Source organism: Rhopilema esculentum, chromosome 6 (genome assembly GCF_057945365.1).
Source record: "Rhopilema esculentum isolate cy_ngs chromosome 6, ASM5794536v1, whole genome shotgun sequence".
In the NCBI taxonomy this organism is placed as follows: Eukaryota; Metazoa; Cnidaria; class Scyphozoa; order Rhizostomeae; family Rhizostomatidae; genus Rhopilema; species Rhopilema esculentum.
In genome coordinates this window covers 13,025,156-13,043,417 of record NC_142820.1, presented here as the reverse complement: position 1 = coordinate 13,043,417, position 18,262 = coordinate 13,025,156, and the positions used below count along the sequence as shown (strand labels likewise).

The 18,262-nt window shown below is 36.5% G+C and overlaps 1 protein-coding gene across 3 annotated transcripts in view; it reads left to right on the top strand.

The window, feature by feature from the left end:
• The window catches only part of LOC135685899 (receptor-type tyrosine-protein phosphatase kappa), a 36,223-nt gene that overhangs the window by 335 nt on the left and 17,626 nt on the right, over positions 1 to 18,262 (top strand). For 2 of the 3 annotated variants that reach the window (XM_089108931.1, XM_089108929.1), the window contains exons 2-18: positions 4,045 to 4,077; positions 4,307 to 4,581; positions 5,340 to 5,487; positions 6,377 to 6,652; positions 7,410 to 7,477; positions 8,116 to 8,350; positions 9,287 to 9,357; positions 9,666 to 9,885; positions 10,245 to 10,324; positions 10,942 to 11,170; positions 11,641 to 11,711; positions 14,010 to 14,241; positions 14,739 to 15,035; positions 15,263 to 15,586; positions 15,966 to 16,298; positions 17,311 to 17,598; positions 18,124 to 18,262. The exon at positions 18,124 to 18,262 is cut by the window's right edge and continues 1 nt beyond it. In XM_089108931.1, coding sequence (XP_088965057.1) covers positions 4,045 to 4,077; positions 4,307 to 4,581; positions 5,340 to 5,487; positions 6,377 to 6,652; positions 7,410 to 7,477; positions 8,116 to 8,350; positions 9,287 to 9,357; positions 9,666 to 9,885; positions 10,245 to 10,324; positions 10,942 to 11,170; positions 11,641 to 11,711; positions 14,010 to 14,241; positions 14,739 to 15,035; positions 15,263 to 15,586; positions 15,966 to 16,298; positions 17,311 to 17,598; positions 18,124 to 18,262 — 3,319 coding nt within the window. The remainder of the gene's footprint in view (positions 1 to 4,044; positions 4,078 to 4,306; positions 4,582 to 5,339; positions 5,488 to 6,376; positions 6,653 to 7,409; positions 7,478 to 8,115; positions 8,351 to 9,286; positions 9,358 to 9,665; positions 9,886 to 10,244; positions 10,325 to 10,941; positions 11,171 to 11,640; positions 11,712 to 14,009; positions 14,242 to 14,738; positions 15,036 to 15,262; positions 15,587 to 15,965; positions 16,299 to 17,310; positions 17,599 to 18,123) is intronic. The other variant, XM_089108930.1, reaches the window with a different exon arrangement.

The following is an 18,262-nucleotide window of genomic DNA, read 5'->3' as shown; positions in this document are numbered from 1 at the left end:
ACCCATACCTTGATTTTGAATTTTAAATCTTTTGCCGATACTTCCTCGTAATTTGTGATATTTTTAGGAGTCATTTAGAATTTGGTTTAAGCGGGTGTAAATTCTTTGCGATCACCGAAAATATTATGATCATTCACGTTTTTTTGAATTGCTTAGAAACTGAAAGTAATTATCTAGAATAAAGACGAAATGAAGTTGGCGAATTACAAAACTTAGTCGAGAGAGGAATCAATATCATAATGACGTGTTATCGAACAAATTGTAGCAGACTTCGACTGACAATTGACCGGAAATTTCACAGCGCAGCTTCATATCCCAAGCGCCCCTTTGTATTAATACTCTTTCACTGTCATTGTTTGTAAATTTTAATTTCATGATAACGCGTATTGCTTTAATTTAGTTGTTTCTCCTTATTTTCTACCGATCTGTCTGATTCAATTAAAAATATAAATTACCTTATTAAACAGGAAAGAAACCATCCAGTCAGAGACAACCTTTCTTCTAAACTCAGTTTTACTTTGTAGTTGTTTTAACCAGGCGGTTTTTCATTTCCTGCCTCAAATCAGTCATTTCATTTCTCTTGTTACTTTGTCTTTTTGTCAGTCTTTTCATTGTGAATGTGACACCAAACCACCAATTGCTGTTGATGAGCACCACACTGGAGATGGCACTCTTCTTTAATTGCTGTAATTTCTTGTTACATTGTGTGTGTTATTCTGATTGATGAAATCAAGCTCATAATTTTTGATTTGCCATTACTCTTTCCACTTTGAACCAGTCAAAGCATGTAAGCATATTTTTTTAGGGGTTTGTCGACAGGATCTTATGCCTGTATCATCACTTCCAGCATGTTTACTGCATGCAAACCTCATCTAATCATTCATATGGCATACAAAAGAAAGGTGTTCATAATAGCACAATAACAAATTTGATGTGCAATTTCAAATTTTCATTGCAGCACTGACCTCATGTGTGCCTCTGCCGTACTCTGCAGACCTATTTTCTTTGATTTTTTAAATCTTTTGAAAGACAGTAATTGAAATTGAAGTTTTTTTAAACCAAGGAAGCTCACTGGGGCTAGAGGGGCAGTTCCCCCTTAGTTACTATCTTAAAGGAAGAACTGTTTTTGTGTATAAGTTGATTAGTGTAGCCTAAATGTCTGTCTGATTAGAGTACAAGCATAGGAGTAAAAGAATAGGAGTAACAGCAAGCATGTCCCATATTTAATCAAAACTCTGTTATTTTGATTGCTCTGTATGTCAGTGTATCAACTGTTATGTCAGAATAAGCAACATCCACACTCAGATATAGCATGACTCATATTTATTCAGATAAGCTCCTGTTGATTGCTCCCAATTGAACAAGTTTTACCAAAGAGCTTTTCCCCAACTGAATCTTCATTAATCTTCCTTTATGTTCCTTCATTTAGATGGTATAAGCTACAATTGGTGGGGGTTTTAGGGGTCCAAGGGGGCCAGGACCAAAGGCCCTACACTAATGGTAGCCAGAAGGGTCTGGGGTTACTTTGCTAAAGAATCCCGTAATCTTTTGTGTTTGATAAAAAATTAAGGTTATTACACACAAAAGCACCTCGTTAAAGGTAAATATGAAAACTGGCACCTTTTTAAATGTATTTAAAAACTGTTTGGTACAAAAGTTTATTCATTAGCTGTTTTCACACTGAACCGGAAGTTGATAGTTTCGCTTCTGAGCTGTTGTTTGCAAAAGAGTCTCATGGTTTCAAGGTTTTTATTAAATGAGGTACCCAGGTGAATGACATTCTTGAGGTTTGGTAGCCTGCCATATGGTGGCAATATTTCAAATGACATCATATTCATACAATGCTTTGTGATTCCAGTTTAGTGTACATCGGAACAGCGATCAATGTAAACACTAAATAAATCCATCCTTGACTAACGTGTCATTTCCAACCCAGCGTGTCTTATTTTACGTGCAGAGAACACGGAGCCAGTGAGAGAGACAGTGTGTTGCCTGTGTAACTCTGATGTGAACTGAACTGAACTTACATAAAAATTAACATGCTTTTATACAGAAATGAATATCTAAAATTAACACTAATGATGTAAGGAAAACAAAAGATAGGAAGGGCTAGGCTAAGTGTGAATAGTTTAGGACTTGAGATTTAGGTAGATGTGTAGGGTTGATGAGGGCCTAAACAAAAGAGAGGAAATGTTGACATAGTGATATGCTCGTAGCGTGTACTGATGAGGTAGTGATGTGAAGAAATTACTGTAGGTAAAATAAACAGAGTAGAAATGGATGGCGATAGGTGAGGAAAAATTAGAATGAATGGAATCACTACATAGCTCCCCCCCTAGAATGCAAGCGATAGCGAAGGATTCGATAAGTGTTAGCATGTGGTTAGCTGCGAATAATTAAGACGATAGAAATATACGTATAAAAATTACTTAAATGTTCGAATGTCCAATTTGTTCGTTGACTTGCTTTCGTGTACCATGTGAGGGTCTGCAAGCAGCGATGAAAATTGCCTTGAATTTGCGACGTAGTCCGATGTTGAGCAAGGTTTTGTGAATAGGTTTACCAGGAACCTGCGATGAGTGAATTGCCAAGGTTTTGTGAGTCGGGTGACCAAGAACCGGTAGAGTTGTTTTGCCAAGGTTTTGTGAGTCGGATGACCAGGAACCGGGATGCAAGGGCACTGCAGTGAGTCGAGTGCGTTGATGCCAAGGTTTTATGAGTAGGGTAACCAAGAACCTGCGAAGAGCGTGAGACACTGCCGAGCACCGGAGAGTGCCGTGGAGCTGCCGAGGATGTGAGGCGAATAGAGACACTTGTGTCCGAGTGCTGTGTTGTCTAGCTGAGCTCGAGTGTGTGACAAATCCAGTTGAGTTGTGTGAAGCTGACAAATTCTGTTGCGTTGAGTTGGGTTGAAAATAACGTCGAAGGATGTTGTTTTTAGCCATGTCGGGTCACGTCGTGGTCACCATTTTAGTGTACATCGGAACAGCGATCAATGTAAACACTAAATAAATCCATCCTTGACTAACGTGTCATTTCCAACCCAGCGTGTCTTATTTTACGTGCAGAGAACACGGAGCCAGTGAGAGAGACAGTGTGTTGCCTGTGTAACTCTGATGTGAACTGAACTGAACTTACATAAAAATTAACATGCTTTTATACAGAAATGAATATCTAAAATTAACACTAATGATGTAAGGAAAACAAAAGATAGGAAGGGCTAGGCTAAGTGTGAATAGTTTAGGACTTGAGATTTAGGTAGATGTGTAGGGTTGATGAGGGCCTAAACAAAAGAGAGGAAATGTTGACATAGTGATATGCTCGTAGCGTGTACTGATGAGGTAGTGATGTGAAGAAATTACTGTAGGTAAAATAAACAGAGTAGAAATGGATGGCGATAGGTGAGGAAAAATTAGAATGAATGGAATCACTACACCAGTATGCATTTTTGTAGTTTGTCATCTTTGAAACTGTAGCTGGAGCAGAAAAGCAAAAATTGCAACCAGGCATTGCCAAATTCTAAAAGATTTAATATATACAAGTATCAAATATGCCTATTGGAAATTTTATAAAAGCAACTTGGATCCATTTTCTTTTAGATAAACATGAGTGGAAGGGGAATTAAGACCTTCAAAGGGATCTGTTTGGGTGATACATTAAACTAAGAAAATTAGTAAATACCTATGCATGTATGGGTTATTTTGAAATCAAGAAACTTGATCATAGGTAATTTTTAACTGTCTTTTTGGTTGTGGATAACAACACCTGCCGAATAATTTTGGTCTATGAGTGAGGTTTTTCAAATGAAACATGGAAAATTTGAAATTTTTGTAAATAAGATTCATGTTAGGTAATTTGCGCTTTATGATGAAGAAATTAAAGAAAAACATGAAGAATATGGCCCTGGTTATATCAGTAAGTAAATATCAAGTAAACACATATGTGGTGCTAAAACAAATGATGAAAATTTGCTCCCTAGTGTGGAGGCTTTTCTTTAACTGTAGATTCTATTGAAATCTGATTTGTCTTTTGCTCCCTTTCTAGGCTATGTTTGGGGACAAAAGAGCATGCCCAATGGTATGTAATTTGGGTTTATATTTGAATTACCTATATTTGTAATTTGAATTTTAAAAAGCTCATTCACTGATTTTAATCTTACATAACCCTTGTTTGGAAAGAAAAGGCTTGTGGCTGAAAAAGCTGATTTCAACTTGTGCATGAGCTAAATAGTTTGCATAGCATTTCTTGTATAACAATAGATCATGTTTTACAAAAGTTGACAATGATGTATTCTCTATTGTTTCAGACTGCCATGAAACTTTGCTGCAGACCACTGCAAGCTCATTGTCATTACCCCAACATACTTCAAGCTGTAATGATACACAACTAGGAATAAAGTCTTCACAGGCCTGGATATCTGGAAGTATTGAATCTGTTGAAATGACCTATCTCAAGGTAGATTTGGGAACAACACAGACAATTACTGGTATACAGACTCTCAAATTTCCTGGCACTTTTCAGATTCTATTTGGCTACGATGGGAATTCAAACTTTACCTATCGAAATCTTAACGGAAATGAGGTAGTATTTTCTAATTTTGCTTTTGAATTCTATTGGGCACACAAAAAGCAATTTTGTTTTTAAGCAGACTTTTTATCAAATCCTTTTCCTCCCAAAGCATATAATGTAAACCTTTTTAGACACTCTGGTATTTTTAAGTAAAATGTTTTGATCAATCTTAAATTATCCATCAAGAGCAGTGTAGGAAAGGGGATGTTTTGTTTGCGTAGAAAATGACAGTCTGCTACTCCTTTAGGCCTGTGGCAATAAATGATAATTTTGTGAGTCATATAGAGTTTCAGGCTTTGATATAAACCTTAAACATTTTTAGTAAAAAGGGTTCTTGCCCATTTCAAACTCAGTTGTTTATAAGTGCTTTCTCTATAGAACTTTTTTATGTTTTGTTAACTACAAGTATTTTTATATAACTAACATTGATATATTTAAATTGGATACTTTTGGATTTAAACACTTTGTTTGCAGCATTTCTTAGGTTAGTTAGCTATCCTTGGGCAGACAGACCAAGGAGAAAGAGACAGATGATTATATTGTATTTTTTGCAGAGCAATATCTTTGCAGAGACTCTGACTAATCGCAACTTGTTCCCTTTTTCACCTGAGGATGTATAATTTTTCCTCGAAGTAAACTTGATTTTTAGTGGTATCTTTTGATTTTGTTTTGTAGCTTTGTAGCTTTTGTTGCTTTTTCACCTGAGGATGTATAATTTTTCCTCGAAGTAAACTTGATTTTTAGTGGTATCTTTTGATTTTGTTTTGTAGCTATTCGAATCAGCAACTGATGCAGAGACCATGCACTTTTTGTGTCCTACCAAAGCAAGATTTGTTTATTTTGTGCCTGAAAAGCCCCAATCTTGCCTTAATTTGATCACTAATATTTATGGATGTAATGCTACATGGAAAAGCGCTGGTGATTACAAGTTTATTTACTTGTGTTAATTTTACCTTTTTCTACCTTTAAAATAATTTATGAGTATCCTCTGTTGGGTTCAATTTCTTCAGGTCTTTTTTCTAATCAACACTGTTGTACTTTTTTCTTTGCTTGGATTAACAAAAAACAGTTGCACCTGGCATCAAGCTGACATTTAGGCTCAATGTCACACTACTACTACTGCATCAGAAATTGATTTTTGTGTATCTTTTGGTGTAAACATATTCTCTTCTTTGTTGTTGCAAAACATTTAATTTTTTAAACAAAATCGAAAAAAGAATTTTAATAGTTTATTTAGTGCTGATCTAATCCAACTTATCTTAGGAAAATTTGTGCACAGTCGTTGGGCTCATTGACATAATGGAGGAACATGGGTCTCTTAGACAAAACCGAGACTGAGCCCCTGTTTACGGACTAAAAGAAGGTCCCATCCAAGATGTAAAAATGTTTATTTTCTCGTTAACTTATGAGGAGCTGAGTTATATGATACAGTTTCCAGTTTATATACAAATAATTTCTTCAGTTTTTGAGTACAAGGTGAATTTGAGCGAAGCCAGAAACATTTACAATGCAAAAAAGCTACTATTTAAGTTACTTATACAGAATCAATTCCTGTAAGTTTATTGCAGAAAAATGTCCATATGTCCTTTATTCATGTTAAAGCTTGATTTATGCACATTCTGTTAAAAATCCTTAAAAACCTTTTAACAGTTGTACGTAAAATGAGCGTTTCCCTTGTTCTCCAGGAGACTGAAGGGCGTGACAACAGAAAATTTTCATGAGGGGGTCGCTTGCATAGTTCTGTTTGTACACTGGATTACAAAGTTCATTGGCTTTGCTGGCATTTAAATTTTTTCATTCCTTTCAGCTGGTACTGTCAGTAACCTTCAGGTAACTGATAAAACACAAAACAGTATCAAGATTTACTGGAATACAAATGGCCTATTTGACAGACAACTGGTTTCTTACAAGAAAGTAAACAGTAGTGAGCACCTTATCAAAACCATGGTGTATGCAAGCAGAACTGTGTATTCAGAGAGTATTGTCAATTTGGAGCCTTGTACGAAGTATGAGCTTGAGGTGGCTGTAGAAAGCTCTTGCAACATTGATAGAAAGAAAATTATCGTTAAAACCAATCCGTCTGGTAATTGCAATTAATTTATATATTACAATTAAGCATTTGAAAACAATAAAAATTGAACATTTCAATGGGAAAGTTCGAAAAAATGACTGCTGACAATGGGTTTTTTATTCTTTGCAAAAGTAATATGAAAAAGTTTGTTGCCAAACGAAAAGATTTTATTACATGCAATCATAAAGCATAGGTATTCGCTTCATTTTATTGATCATGCCCTAACCTAAGCTAACATGACTGTTTCCAAGTACAGAAACGAAAGGCGGGGGCTAACGTGAACTAGATCACAACATTCAATCGTCTAAATTATTTACGAGATCGTATGGAGGTTCCAAGGAAATTTGAAGTTTTCAATTTTGTTTAAGATTCATTTTGTTTCCTTTTTTGAGGTTATGCACAAATTATCTGCGCCTAAAAAGAAGCTTCTTCATCCCACTATGGTGTATTTTTTCCTTAAACGAAGTTGTTTCTATATCTTTATGGGTATTTTCAAGATCGTTGAAAACAATAATGAATACAGATACAGTGTAGTTGCATTGAATTTATCAGTTAGTCACCTAAATCGAAGACTGTTTCAATGCCAAGTTAGTTTATGATTTATTTCGTAAGGATATTCACAGCCCTCAGCTTCCCCCAGCTCGAGCATTTTATTATGTATAGTTTAGAATTTGTTATTTAGCAGCTAAAGAGTGGTTATTCTCTTAAAATGCTGGAGGAACCAAAACTTTTTTGTCACCGTCAGTATAATGATACATCTGTTTTGCAGCTCCAACTAAACCGACGATTGTTAGTGTTACGTCACCAAAGCCATTCACTGCAGTTGTCACGTGGACGGTATGTTGGGTTTTTATCGTTAAGATGAAATTGAGATGGTCGGAGTGTTCATTTTTAAAATGGCCAGCATTTATGAATATTGGATATATTTACATACCAAATTGGATATTAAACAAACTGAAATAATTCAATTTTTTAGCTTCCGTACTGCTGACTGTTTTTATTCATAATAAATATTTACCATTTTTACTCGTTGCTACTGTTAAATTTGTTTGTTACTATCTTTGCTGGCGTTGCTGGTAAGCCTTTGTTTGTGTTAGCATAATTAGCTTAATTTGTCTTGCATAAGATAATCTAATTGGTAATTATGATAATGATGATCTAATTGGTAATTATGATATAGAAATATGCAACGCCTAATTCACTGACATAAGTGACGTGATAAAAGGCAAGCTTGGCGTAGTAGAAGTCTATTAAATGCAACTTATGCAGAGTCCAATAAGCCGAACTTGCTCAAAGGAAAAAAGTAGCACCTAAAATATCGTCAACATAATCAATGTCAGGACCTAGTGGTTAAACTTGAGTCAGTTTGTTAGTACTTGTAATGTTGATAATTGATATTTTGATATTGTTTGAAATATTTTGATGAACAACGTTTGAACAGCTGTTACCACTATCATGGTGATATCATTTTTCAGGTTCCATCTTCCTCAGCTTCGAGCTGCAGCTCTCTCATACAAGGATTCATTATAAAATACAGAAAAGTGCTATCTTCGATTGTTTTGATAAAAAGTATCCACTCCACTGGTGCCACCGAATATACTTTTAGCGGCCTTGAGGCGTGGCAAGATTACGAGTTCGTTATTCACGCCGCTAGTCAGTTCAGTAACAGTGCTCCTTCGAATAAAGCTTACGTTCAGATCGATGGCAAAGGTATTCTTTCTCGTTTTTGTTTGACGCAACTGGTGCTGTATCCAGAATATTGACATGAAAGTCATCAATTATAATTTGAAATCAATGCAATGAATGCTTTTTAAAGCTATAACAGTGGCACAGTGTTTTTAAACTTTGTTCTTCATTTTGTACCAGTGCATGTCATCCACTATTTTGTACCAGTGCAGTGTACAAAATACTTTAGACTGTTTGAATTATTAAAAAATTTAGATTTGTATCATTACTTTAGCGAGAAATAGAACTTGTTAAGTCAGTTTATATAAGTTGGCAATATGCTGTACAAGAACAGTTGATCGAGGTATAGTAACAGAATAGATGGTCCTTTGTTGCTTTGGCTGTGTGGAAAGGTCAGGGAAGCAGAAAACCAGAATTTTGTATATATAGTATTCAAACAATCTTTGGGTGGTACAAAACTTTAAAATGGCTTTGAAAAAAGCAAACATTTGAGTAAACTAAAGCTTTTTGTCTGACATTCTTCAAAGTTTAAAACGTCAAAACATAGATCGAAAACTCTACGCTAGGAAATATATATACCCAGTTGTGGATCGAAATAGGCCAATCAGAAAAATGCAATCACATGACTGTTGATGTTGACCAATCAGTGCCGCTTGCCTATTGAGAATGTTACCAAACGGAGTCCTAAGGTAAAAACGAACTCCTTTTGTCTACACAGTAGCGGTTTTTTCGTGCTTATGTAGATAGATTCCAAAACTGCTAGATGGAACGACGATCGGGCTTTACCAATAATCCGTCCAAGTATTGTTGGTGACTGAGAAATTTCCTGATCAAACTGGCTAGAGTTAGGCATGAATTGTAGAGTGAGCATAAGTATGTTGTTATTTAGATCTTCATGAAATCTTCATTAGAGAAACCATAAATTCTTACGCCTTTATGAGCAAATTTGTCCAATTACAGCCCCAGAACAACCCGTGAAGATTACATTTTTGCAATCGAACGCAGCAGATGCATTCACAGTCTCGTGGACGGTAGGTATCGGCATTCTCGTTGCAATTAACGTGTATCTAATGCCAAATATGTCGTATAGAATTCTGTTTTGAACGCTTTGTAGGTGCTTGCGGAGTAAGTTTCAAGTATCAGAAAACCATGATAATTTTGACTGATCAATTTGCAATTTTGCATTGAATTAGTCATAACGCGCAGTAAAACATTTGTCTAGATTGTTTAATAGCATTAATTTTGGATGAAAACATCTTTCAATTATGCTCACAAACTGTGACCAATTTTCCAAATTTTCCAAAACATTTAAGTATACATTTGCCTGTTTCTTTTGCAGAATCCGCCTCTAGAAACTGTAAACGGGCAAATCAAAAATACTGTAGTCTACTTCAAAAAGAAATCAGAGACTCATTGGAAAATGAAGCCTGCTTATCAAAACAAAGAGATAACGATTTCGCCCCTGACAGCTGGAAATATATACCAAGTTCGCATTGCTCTTTTCAACAACAAATACAAAATATTAACCGATATCAAAGAGATTTTCGTTGGAAGAAAAGGTGAATTTTTCTTTTAGTTTGCCTCATTTTTATGCTTCTTTTCATCAGTTAAGTGATAGAAAACTAGTCCAATCTCAAAACCACGTTAGCTAGTTTATCATTTGTTCAGCTCTGTTTGCCAAGAAAAGGTTATAAAAATCTGTTTAAAAATACTGATTAGATACTAAGTTGTATAAGAACGAAATTTTAAATAAGTTTCTTGTCGGCACATTCTAAACTTTGTTCGATGGCGATGTTGATCCCATACCGTTCCTAAACCCACAGCCAGGATTACGAAACCTCGTTACAGCGTTATATCTATTTTGTAGCTTAATATTTTTATTCTTATCTGACAAAGCATCGTTTGCCTTCCTGTTCAGCTCCGGCGTTATCATCAGTTTTGACTAACGCGACACATCTGCAATCCAACTCACCCGGAAGACTTTTAGTCAGCTGGAAGGTTAGTCGCTAAAATCTTTATTTGAGCCATGTATATTTTTTTAAACTGTAAACAATTGTATTAAAATGTGAAGGGAAAGTGGAAGGAAGAAGTTTTTTCTTCCTGATTCACTCACGGACACCTCCCCGTCTTGGTAGATCTCTTCCTGTCTAGCAATTTTTATTTAGTTGCAAGTATTTCTCTTTATTCCGTCTTAAAGATGCCCTATTAAGCCCTCAGCAGCCTGATGGTCGTAAATCTGTAATAGGGACAGGCCTAGCTTTGATTCTGATAAAGGGCGGACTTGTCTTTCTCCGACGGGGTTTATTAAGGATGCAGTAAGGTAGTGCTTATCTAAATAAGGCCTAAAAATGGTTGGTTGTTAAGCTGGCACAATATTGTGTGACTAAGAGAAAGAATTGAAATATTAAAGAATAACAGGAGTATGGCACTGCATTGCCTCCCTGTCCCCCTTCCACAACGTTCCTGAAAAGGCCTGATATAATGCAAAGTATCAAAGTAGCACCTAGCAGTTTGGTTCAAGACTGTACCGTTAAATTTTAAACTACTTGCTACATGTGGCACTTTTGCAATCTACTGTTATTGGCATTAACACTTGTTTGCCCTGTCTCTTGTAGATTCCATCGAAATTAAACGAAGAAAAGCCTGAAAAATTGTCCGTTAAATTGAGGAAAGTCGGGGAAGTGAACTGGAAAGAACGCAGCATTACGCCTGACTCAGCCACAGAATCGTCGTTTGATAATTTAGAGCATTGGCGAATTTATGAATGTGTCCTAACTCTTTATACTTCAAGAGCTGTCTATTACACTAAAATTAGACGGATTTTAATCACCGGTACAACGTCCGGTAAGTATATATTTCAGGCTATCTTTAAGGTCCTAAGGTATGGTCGTTACCTGTTACCATCACTTAGCGTGCTGAATCCGGATCGCAAGTCTTTATTTGTAAGCAAACGCTCCTTTTGCTGCCTGTCCGAGCTTAAAGGCTATATAGCAGTGGTGCGAAAGAAGTCAGATTTATGAGTAAATGTTGATCTGAAGTACCACCTATTCTTTTATGATTGTGGGTCACGTTGGTCATTTAGGTAGAACGCATATCTGTTCAATCGATTGCTTGTTTATTCAACCTGTTTAATAGGTGTGAAAGTCATATGTATGGTCAGAGCTATAAGTCACAATTTATCTTTCTTTGTTGAGCAAGGGGGTTAGAAGGGGATGAGGGTGGAGACTGTAAAGGATGATGGGTGTTTTGCGTTGTGTTGATTTTGGCATCACAGTTGAAAAACTACACTTTGCTATTGCCTGTTGCTTTTTCAGAAAAGACGAACGCTGTTAGAATAGAAACTGTTGTGTCGAACAGTGCTGGATCCGTGGAATTAACAATAAGTGTGAGTGCTTTTGGTTTCTTTCACATTTATCAACTTCGACCAATTGTCAAGTTTATATTTAACAGTTTGAAGCTTTTTGTAAAATTAGTGAAGTCTTCAAAATTATTTTCTTTCCGGTTTCACAAGAAGGGAAGACAATTATTACTAGTGGACGGGAGGGGGGGTGGGGGCTGAAGTGGCTCGTCTCCCGGGAATTATTCCCTTCCAATGAATTATCTTGGCCTTTGCTGCCCTCTTTCTATGTTTCACTCTCAAATTTACTTAAAAAAAGCATGTTCCATGTCAGCATACTTTCTTATCTTCTTTACCCTTTCCCTTGTATTCTGCCTACCCATAGCTTTTTTCTTCGATTGATAATATGATGGATCTCAACAAGCATCCTTTGCTATACACTCAATTTTTTATAGGAAGCAAAGGTCGATGTTAAGTACCCTAGTTTCTTAATGTTCTGGAAATTTCAATACTCTTTGTTTCTCAAGTGTTTCTTCACGATTTACACAGTTTTATCACGATTTCATAGTTTCTTAATTTTTTTTGCTTCGAGTACTGAAGTTTCTTGATTTTTTCTGACTGTCCAGTCCTCGTTTCTTATAGCCAGTTTCTTATAAAAAAACGAGTGTATAATGTCTAAGTCCGGCTTGCCTCTGCATGTCGTCTAACCTCATTTGCACATGAAGAAATGCATTCCATTTCAACACAATCACCACTCTATTCCGTCGAACCAAATTTAACCTCCTGGTTGCTTGTTTTGTTCTTCTGTTGAATGATTTCTAGCCAATAATGTAGAAACGTCACCAGACGAAAAGAGATCCTGGCAAACTCAATGATACCTAGGAAAGTGACAGGCTCTAGCTCCGTTACTTTACTTAACTTTTATTTCACGTGTAGATCTCCATATTCTCTTTGTTCTTCCAAATTATTTTGAATTTTTTTTAAATTCACCTTCATCCCGCATGCTTTGGCATTAACTTCGTTTATGAAACTCTAGATTCCTGATATGACTTAACTTGTCAACGCTTCCAATTCATCAAGTCACCGAATGTGGATATTATCAGCCTTACCATATATTTTTCTTTAAAATGCTAAATAGAAATGGGGAGAGTGCACATCCTTGACGCACCCCCTTTTCCTGGGTTTCAATTCACCCTCTGCACCTCCTAATCTCACCTACATTTATTCACATATCATAGTGGTTAGCATATTGAAAAGGTTTTAGAGATCGTCCAACAAGTTAGTTTGGCAAAGTGATTTTATGCACCAAAATCTTTACTATCCGTACGAAGCTGTTACAGGTCAGTATTAGGGATGGAAAAGGTATTAAAATAAGGGACCAATGGTCATGAACAGAGAAATTTGATTTATCAATAAAAAAAATGAATTCCATATATCAATTAGCAATGACCAGTCAACCACAATATCAATAACGCAGAAACACCCTGAACAGATGTAATATATAAGGTATTAAAATAAACAAACTGCTGTCATCATGTAAAGAGATGCTGCGAAATTGACGTATAAATGTATTGAATCATTGGGAAACTCAATCAAAATTATCTGCTTTGTAAACCAGATAGGCATATTTTATATTAGCAGCAGCTCAATGCAAAATAATCTTTGCGAAAGTCAACGACAGGACTATTGTCTCCAGTTTTCTACCCCTTCTCAGTACTATCCTATGAAATATCTATTCCCATGAAAGTAGAGGTAAAGGACAAATAGAAGAGGAAAAATAGGAGCGAGAACCAAAGTCTTGCACGTGAAATGAAGATTGAATGATGCGGGGGGGGGGATTCTTTTACCCTACACTCTTTTTGTAAAAGAATTCGTTAAATTTTGTCCAGCCTCTATAATCGTAAAAAATTTCACTTTGAGCAAAAAATATTTTTTGAATATTTTCACTTTTCTCAAATCTGTTGTTGTTATTATGAACAAGGGGAAACACGCAACTTATGAAGCAAAATTGGATGATTCGGACCCTGTATTTTCTTATAAACAAGATCCTTGTAAAAATTCGTCAGATTCTTCACATTTTGTTCTTGAGATTTAGAGGCATTTTTGCTTTTCCTTAGGCCTTTTGAAAAGTTTTTAAAAACCATCAACTCACTTTCCTAGCACTTCTTCTAAGAAAAATGAGTTCCCAATCTTCAATCTAGTTATAGATAGGTAGAAAAAAGCTTTATTTCATTGTTCTTTTATAGCTCACTTGTAGCAGTTAGAAACTCTATGCCAACCTTTCTTGTCATTATTATAGGTGCTTCTTGTGTAGTGTACTCTTTAAATCAATTGTTGCTTCTTTAGCTTCCAAGGCAATTTGCTGTCCTCTTCTCAAGCATGGTTGTCATAAATTGTTTCAGCAGTGGAATAGCTTCGGTGAGAAAAATAATGAGACCGGAGTCAGCTCATTTCAATTACACGGTCAGGGATCTTGTTCCTTGGAGAACTTACAGTTTTGAAGCCATTCTTTCCATCGAGTTGGGAGAGCGACAACTTTTCGGTCCAAGCTTGGCATCGGCTCTCGTAATTGGAAAAGGTAAATCGCTTATTGCTAGCTCTTTATCGACTATTGTATAACGATCATTGATAGCTGGTTTCTGGTTAAGTGAAAAAGAACTGTTTTTGTTGCATTACCTTAAGCTTCCTTGTCATATCCATAAAGCCTTTAACAATACGACAACCTCCCAGACGGCCTCAGTGAAAATGTACTAGAGGTTATTCTACTTTTTATCGACATGACAGTTGATTTGTTTGAGATTATCCTAGTTTCCACAACCACCCACCCTCCAAGTTTATTTTTTAAAGACTCATATTGAACATGCTTCTTTGTTCCTGGCATGAAGTCTACCCGTGTATAATGCTGTAGGGTAGTCAGTATGCCCTCGTTTTATTGTTCCAATAGTATTTTTACAGGCGGCCATAGCTCGTATTAGATTGATATATTTTGTTTTAAAATTTGTTAGAAAAAATATATGTACATAAAACTTTATAAAAATCCTTGCTTTCTTTCTGAAGTAGGTTTTCGTTTTTTAGTGCCGGGGAAGCCCCCTGCTGACGTGCGAGCTGTGGCAGAGGGGACAACGTCAATTCGAATCTCTTGGAAACCAATCCCCAATGAGTACGCTCGTGGAACCCTGCATCACTATTCCGTCTTTTATTCAACGAGCACCGATAGCAAGCCGAAAGTTCTGTCAACCAAAACGGTGACTAATTCGCTTTTGTTGACTGGTCTAGAATCAGAGACAATGTACTTCATCCAAATTTGTGGAACAAATAGTCAAGGTGGCATTGGACCATTGTCTGTTATTGCAAATGCTACAACCTGGAAGGGTATGTCCTCATTTAAATTGTTTAGGCCATATTGTTTTCTAGGCCAATTGATTATTTAAGTTCACACTGGTTTGGTTTCTGGATGTTTGTTTTCATACGGTTTTTAAAAATGATACGTGTATAGTCAATAAACAATATGAGAAATAACTTTGGTATTTATTACGACCCTTCACAATGGTATTACAAAGTTTATTAGAGAGGTTTTATATGCACGGTTATTTTAACAGACCCACGACCTCCTTCCAACGTCAAAGCATCGACGAAATCGTCAACCGAGGCTTTGGTCATGTGGGCATACCCTCCAGACGAGCAGCAACGTGAGCTGAATTTCTCGTTAACAGCCAATGGCCCGGGCCTTGAGCGAGTCACAAAGCTTCATTTATATCGGAAGCAAGACGAAGAAATGCAACTGGAAACAAAACAGAGTACTATTATGGACGGGCTAAAGCCGTCAACGAGCTACATTGTTACTGTCACTGCTTGTAAAACGAAACTTGGAGTATTAAAGTGTAGCGATCCGGCAAGTTCAGCTACAATAACAACGTTCAAGGGTACGAAATTACTGCTCTTTGTTTTGAGTTTAACTATTTTTATCATTGGATAAAAGTGAATTGTCTTTGTTTTTTAGAACTCTTATAGATAACTAGTAAAGGTTCTGTAGATTACACAGGCGCTAGAGCATATGCCCTTAGTAAAGATTTAGTCTTTTTGTGAGGTTCCTAGATTTAGATCGTATTTACTGCAGAAACAAATTCGGTTATTGTCGATGGAGGAATTGCAATTGTCAGTACCTTTTCTTTTTAGCTTGTTTTTGGAAATTTCTCCACATGTACTTGCTATTCGAAAAAATTTTTATATATTGGAAACCTGTGTTATTTTGTCTCGATGTGTCGTCCATCTTGGAAAATTCAATTCGATCTGAATTTTTAGAACCTCCTCCACCAACACCAACACTGAGCGCAGCTGTACCAAAGTCGTCGGCTGAGATCGAGGTTAGCTGGAATTCCCCTGTTGAGCTGAAGGAAACTACACTAAATTTTACGGTAATAGCTGAGAAGAAGTCGAAAGAAAGAAAGAGATTTTATTTACTGACTTACAGGTCTTTGCAGGATAAAAGAAAACACAGAGAGTATTCGAAATTGTTGTCAGGCTTAGAACCTTTTACTGCGTACAAGATACACGTTGTTGCTTCAAAGAAAAGAGACGGGAGATATTTGATAAGTGATACTTCCAACGAAATAACTGTTCACACTAAGGAAGCAGGTGAGGACCTTTTGGTTTCAGGGATAACTCTATCCTGCCGCAAATACGATAGCTTGCGATCAAGGTTTAATGAGATTTTCTATAATCCCGGGCAGGCAGAATCCTGTTCCCTGTTCAGAATCTGCAACCCACCCCCCACCCCAGTTCAATCTCTGCTATTAAAAGACATACGCTCCAACATTGAATTAGGGAAGGGGGGTTGTTGTTGGCCCAGTATACATGAACGCTACTGGGCACGTGTTTAAAGGTTTGTCACAACAGCTCTGTCTAAGATTGTGGATTCTAAGATACTGTAACAGTGGCATTAATTCTTATTACAACCGATTAGGAGGTTAAGAACAAGAGTGAATTCCTTACACGATAAAATCGTGTCCGTCGTAGGGCAAGAGCCGTTACTGTCCGCTGTCCGATGACTCAGTCTAAGTAAAAAATAAATTGATTCATATAGAATAAAATGCTTTCTAGATAGGGGCTAATTCGAGGAGGGCTTATTCGGGAGGGGGATCTTATAAGTATCATTTACAACTTGCTATACAAATAGCTCGTTTCATAGCTTTTTCACGATTTTCAACTACATTTCATTTGCAAGTTTACTTAATAAGTCTTTTTAAGATATCATCCAAGAAGATAAATCAAAGCACAGAAATATACTTTGGATGAAATTTGGATGTTGTTATTATCTTAGGCCGTCTCTTTGTCAGCTGTTTTCATTCGCCGCTAACTGTGTTATCGATCATTGTGTATCTGTGTGTTGTACCTCAATTAAGCCCCCATGGGGGCTCATTGAAACGTGAGAATCGACATATAAAGGTGGCGGCTTATCAATATCCTACCTCCAAATTGGTGGCATTTTTGAGGATGAGGGCTTAAATGAGGGGGTCTAGTCAAAGATTTGCGGTAAAAAATTGCTCTTCGGTCATTCATTCAAGAACATCTTATTTCACAGCTATTAGAAAAAGAAATTAAATGGCTGATCGATAAGCTATTCATTTTCTTTTTCCATCTTTTGCAGCCCCTTCCGCTCCTTTGAAACTGGACATTCAAGAGAAAGATGACGAATATGTCTTCACTTGGCAAAAACCAAGCAAACCGAACGGTGTCATAAGGCGATACCTCTTGAACGTCTACCATAACAAAACCGGCCACGTAGTTTTGGAACAGAAAATTCCTGGAGATGAGCACGTAATTATGATAAGAGGGGATAGGTTTTCACCATACCAGCAGTACAGAGCTTCTTTGAAGGCACGCACTGTTCAGTGGGGACCATTAGCGGAGAAAGTTTTCATAACCGCGGAAGGATGTAAATACACGATTCAAGGATCTTCTTATCCTAATTTTTTTTATTTTACATTAAACATTTTTTTTAACATGAATTACATTTGAGAAGTAGGGTGACAAAATTAGTTTTTTAAATATGCTAGAAATGACTAGGCGGAAGTTTGACTAAGCAGAGCTAAGGATGGGTGAAGTTAGAGGTAGGGATGGACAAGAGTATGACTAGAAGGAGCCACGGCAGTGATCTTTTGTGCAAGAAAATAATCAGCGCAAAGTTTTTATCAATAATTGCAGGAAACGAACCAAAATGAAAGATGATAGTCTAGATTAGGCCGGCATCTGAAAATTAAAAATGGATAAATTGATTTGACAACTGATAAATTGACAAATATGACATGGAAGGACTATCTTTGTAGAATGAGATTTAGAAAGTTTTTATTACAAAAGTTTATATTGCACAGTATTTATGAACGTTTATGAATATTCCTGAGAGCATCGTCATATGAATATTCCTGAGACCATTACTCAATTTAACTATTCTCAATCTTAGATCCAACTGCACCCCGCGGCGTTTCAGCAACTTTTAATGGAACACACTTACTTGTGAACTGGAAGAGACCAAAGGAAGAAAATGGGAAAATTCTCCGATACAAGGTGAATGTTACAAAATATGGACCTCTTTATACTAA